The sequence below is a fragment of the Euprymna scolopes genome, chromosome 20 (assembly GCF_053919585.1).
Source record: "Euprymna scolopes isolate OS-2025 chromosome 20, ASM5391958v1, whole genome shotgun sequence".
Lineage (NCBI taxonomy): Eukaryota > Metazoa > Mollusca > Cephalopoda > Sepiida > Sepiolidae > Euprymna > Euprymna scolopes.
Window position 1 is genome coordinate 58,174,101 of NC_136501.1, and position 5,424 is coordinate 58,179,524.

At 36.5% G+C, this 5,424-nt stretch overlaps 1 protein-coding gene across 1 annotated transcript; it reads left to right on the forward strand.

The window, feature by feature from the left end:
* The first annotated feature begins 3,836 nt into the window (after positions 1-3,836).
* LOC145241598 (uncharacterized) lies at positions 3,837-4,217 on the forward strand. Its single transcript, XM_080104685.1, has one exon. The coding sequence runs from the start codon at positions 3,837-3,839 to the stop codon at positions 4,215-4,217; it is 381 nt and encodes a 126-aa protein (XP_079960811.1).
* The last annotated feature ends 1,207 nt before the right edge of the window (positions 4,218-5,424 follow it).

The following is a 5,424-nucleotide window of genomic DNA, read 5'->3' on the forward strand; positions in this document are numbered from 1 at the left end:
TATTATTTTATTACGAAAACTTTGTTTAATATATTTGTTTCTATAATCCGCAAACAGTCGCGAAACTGCAATAAATTTCGGGATTATCTCCCTTTGTCCCGAATCGGATGTAACCTTGTACACACATTTACACACGGGCCCCACACGTTGTATGCAGTCTACGTCGCAAAAGAGACTAAGACAAAGAATAAGTCAAATTCACTTTATCGTCTAACAACATTTATTTTCAGATACTTTCCTGATTAAACCGTAATAATGCTCCTTCTCTCCGACCTCTGTGCTCTCCAACTCGAACGTGATCGTCGGTTTGTGTACACGCTTTTTTATAGTCTTTTTGTTCGCACACGACTCGGCATATACATACGCGCGTTCGTGGTCTGTTACACGAACTCTTCCAGAAATGAAAACAAATAAAGTCAAAAAAAGTTGAAGTGGCGTCGTTTTTTATCTTCTTTATGTTTATTGTGATTTCTATTGATGTAACAAAGAAATGCATTTATGTTTGTCATTATAGAGCTCGAACTCACATTCAACCAACTACATGAAAACTATCTAGCTATTGCCACCTCCGTACGTCCTATTAATACTTAAAAAGTATTGTGTCGTTCTTGTTAATCTCTTCTTTCTATAAAAAATAACAGCCACCATATTTCCAATTGTCAATTGTTCACACCACGCGGTTATGTAGAGTGGTAATCCAGGGGTGACCAACATTTTCATTTCATGCTCCCGAATTTTTTACAGTCAATTTCTGGTTGGTTTGGTTGTTTTGTTTTACGGCATATCAACCCTTTTCAGGTTATTTAATGCCGAATCTGGTGATTTTGAAGAACGATTTTTTAATATAGTGTATTTGTTTTTTTTTAAGTCGTATTCTATTTAACCCATAGTTGGGACCCTAACAGGTACTACCAGTCCGGGTCAGAGTGGACCTGGGAGCAATGGACATTAAAAGGGTGGCTCCACACTCCCTAAGGCCTGCAAGCTGGGGACTCACCATCGGATATAGTTTAAGGTCATATCCAGGACCACAGTCAATTTCGATGCGCCACACAAAATTCACCTCCTGTTTGTTTTTTCAAAATGTGCCGTAATATGAACATATTTTGAAGGTGTAATAACATAATAATAATAATAATAATAATAATAATAATAATAATAATAATAATAATAGTAATAATAATAATAATAATAATATCCATAACAAATAACAGTCTACCTGAGAATGTTTCATTCAAGCTCCTCAGCCTAACATTAACAGGCAATATGAACTGGATAAATATATTGACGACATTGCGAAGGCTGCTGCAAAGAAGGTGGGTTCCCCCTATCGAGCTAGAAAACTACTCACACCTGAGAGTACCCTGTACCCTTACACGGCCACTATTCGCCCATGTATGGAATATTGTTGCCACATCTAGGGCTGGTGCACTAGCAACTCCCTTTTGGATAGGGTAAAAAAAAAAGAAGGTTTCCAACCTAATAGGTCTTACTTTATCAAGCTCCAACCTCTGTTCAAATATTGTATGATTGTGCCTGTTTTACCAATATTTTAATGGAATGTGCTCCAATGAACTTGTTGCACTTGTGCCACCTCGACGTACATATCTCCGACAAACCCGCTTAACAGCAAAATCTCACCCCTTCTTTTTTGAGGTCCCTAAATGTCAGAAAGCCTTCTATTTTAATAGTTTCTTCCCTTGAGCAACTACACTTTGGAATTACCTTTCTGCTATCTGCTTTCCTGGCTGTACTGATATGCAGAAATTTAAATGTAACGTAAACCAACATCTTGTTTATTTTTTCTTAGGCATGGTCCCAATTAATAGCGATATGTCTTGTTAGGAGTGAACGTGAGTTAAAAAAAAAGAAATAATAATAAGTTATAATAATATATGTTTATTTGAAAAATATATGCTCTATGGCTGTTATATAAACAAACATATAAACAAACATTGACCAATTTATGAAAACCGATGACAGATGTAGCATTTGTCAAGGAAAGAATTTCCACACATTATTTTTTAATTCCTGTTAATCGTTTTAATTATTTTAGAACGTATTAATGTAACGTTATACACGTTTCCACACGTTGTGGCCTCGGTCGAAAAGTCGGCAAAAGAACAGCAAATAACTCCGACTCGCTTTTTTGCTTTGTACAACAACATTTATTTCTTCCTTCTTCACCCACGTGATGTAAAACGTTCTCCACGTCTCTTCTGAGATTTCGAACGTTATCTCGTCTCTGTCGAGATCTTTGTCTTCCGTTTTTTGCCCCCCCCCCGAAAAAATGAGGGTGGATCTGTAAATTCACCCTTGTCCGTTCGTCCGTTCGTCTGGTCGTTCGTTTGTTCGTCTTTTCACACCTTTAGCAATAACTACACATTGGATTTTTTAAACATTTTGCACAGACATTAAACAGGAGATGAGTAAAAAAGTAACAGAACGGGTTTTCCGAGAAAATTCCGGTTGCCCCCTTAGGGGTGCCTTTCGGCATAAAATGGCTATAATTAATAATTTTATGCTTATTGAAAAAAAAAAATGGATGCCGTGGATTTTTATAAAACTTTCTGAAAAGTTGTAACTAACTAATATTAATAAAGTAGCGCGTAGAACAATAAAATTTTTCCCTATTTAATAATGTAAGCATGGCCATTAAAAAACAATATAAAGTAGTGATTTCCAAAAAATAAACGACCAAGAAATTTTTGTTATCGCTTTTTACTACGGAATAATTTAAATTAATTAATGACTCGAACCTTGTAAGCAAGGTTAAGAAATAGAATGTTAAAAATCTGAATGTTAAAAAGGTCAATTGTTAAATTCTATTATGAATAGCTAGATATTTTTCATATCGTAAAAAGAATTGATTGTTCACGCTTTTACAAAACTGAATATTAAAAATGTCAGCTAAAAAGAATGAAGAATACAAATTAAAAATGTATTGTTAAAAATAGGTTAGGTTAAAAAAAAGGTTAGTTGAGAATTCTTTGTTATCAAAAGTGTGTTCGTAAAAACGTGTGCGTGGCCACGTGAATTGGTCACGTTTCAGAAACACACTTCTGACGTCATAGCAAAAGGAGGATTCTCAATATAGGAGCTAGAGTCAGATCAGTTTAGTTGAGACAGAACAGTTGAGTCTGCTAGTCAGTCAGTTAGAGATAGAAAGAGAGAGAGAGAGAGAGAGAGAGAGAGAGAGAGAGAGAGAGAGAGAGAGAGAGATATGGACAGAAGCGAGACACAAATTGACACAGTTTGCACCCACATCTGCCCTAACCCCCACCGCCGTCATTTTGTTGAAATGTGTATATTAAATACAGGGTGTCCGTAAAGTTACTATACAGTCTTATTGTTTTATTGTATTATATTTGTGTTAATAGTTAATATTTATTTTTTACAGGTTTATTTAATCAAGCATGCCACGCAATCTAACTTTGGAAGAGCGCAAATTTATTTTGAAGCGATATTGGAAAACAGAAAACGCACAGGATGTAATTCGTGATTGGAATCATTATTTTAATACAGATCCTCCAACACGTTTGGCTATTTATAAACTTCGAGACAAATTTGATGATACTGGCTCAGTTGCCGATGCTCCGCGTTCTGGTCGGCTAAGTGTGTGCACTGAACAAAATTTGGTTACAGTTGCTGAGGCATATGGCAGAAGCCCAAAGAAATCACTTCGCCGTGCTAGTGCAGAAATTGGTATCAAACGAACCTCTCTACATAAAATACTCACGAAACTCCACATGAGACCATACATTCCGCGCCTAATTCACGGACTTCTTGAGGATGATCCTGATCGCAGGTCTCAGTTTTGCGAACAGATCATCAGGATGTGTGAGGATAATCCCACTTTCTTGGACGAGATTGTGTGGACTGATAAAGCCACATTCAAACTTTCGGGACACGTATGGAGTGATACAAATCCTCATTTTACGATCACGTCCCAATTGAACCAGCCTGGAATAACTGTCTGGGCAGGAATATCGTCTGATGGAATTGTGGGTCCACAGTTCTTCGACGGAACTGTTACAGGAGAAAGGTACCTGGACAAACTGAGAAATTTCATCGTACCGGCATTGAGACAACGACCAGATTTCAATAACTTGTACTTCCAACAGGATGGAGCCCCACCCCATTATGCTATAGTTGTCCGAAATTTACTGGATGAGACATTTCCTGATAAATGGATCGCCAGGCGAGGGCCCATTTAATTACCTCCACGATCTCCAGACATAACGCCAATGGACTTCTTTGTCTGGGGAGTCATCAAAGACTCTGTGTATTCGAGAAAGCCAAGAAGTGTTGAAGATCTTCGACAATTTGTTATTGATGCATTTGCCAACCTTGATCGTGACTTGTGCACCAAAGTTTGTCAGAGTTTGGTGTCACGTTGTCGAGAATGTATTGGAGCTGAAGGCCTCCAATTTGAATATTTGTCATAGAAATTGTTTGCCTTGATTGTTACAGTCTTTTCGGATGTAACACGTGTATTTTCTGAGATTTTTATAAATATAAAGGTGTTATTTCTTTTTATTTCTTTTGTTACAAATAAATATATTAATACAATATCTTACTGTACTGTTAATATATTACAGGGTGTCTGTATAGTAGATTGTAAGACTGTATAGTAACTTTACGGACACCCTGTATATAGTCAAATAAACAATGTCTTTATTATAAACAAAGTGTCTCGTATTCATTCATAAATGAAATAACTGTCCATTTTTATAGCTAGATGATCACCAGCCAGACATATATGTAACAGTAATTCATAAAAATAACTGGAAATAAATAAAAGTCCTTCTCTTTTTTTCGTTTCTTTTTTTTTTCGCCCCTATTTTGCGACTGAATTTTTCCGTGGTGACGTTTATTTTTCTTTCTTTTTTTCATATTGACTACGCCTATTAAAAATAAATATATATATGCAACGTTGCAGCTACAAACAAACAGATCCAATAAATAAATAAAAATCCGAGTCGGCATATAAAAGTTTCTCGCCATCGCCCATCTCGCCCGGTGTACTCATTTCTTTTTTTTTCTCTAGCCACATGCCAGCAACAGCCGGCCCATTCTCGTCCTAGACTTTACATGTCCATTTTCTTCGGCGTAAACTTACTCTCTCCAGCACGTGCTGTTCTTTTTTCTCTTTTTGTCCTTTCCCTTCTCGCGCACACTTTCTAATTTGCATATGCGCGTTTTTGGACTAATAGCACTACTACTGCTAATCTCTTCGCAAGCCAGCCATGCTTCGCTGCTGCTGATATTTTTTCATGCGCTCATATGCACTATGTTACGACTATATTGTACCGTAAATGTTGTTAGAATATTACAACGCTAGTTACTGGATAATAATCCCACGAGAAAAAAATATGTGATTTAACTACTGTAAAGTCAGATTGGTCAATTTTTTTTTTTTAC

What these genes read in the sequence shown, in the direction of transcription:
- LOC145241598 (XM_080104685.1), top strand. Translation starts at nt 3,837, where the DNA reads ATGTGTGAGGATAATCCCACTTTCTTGGACGAGATTGTGTGGACTGAT.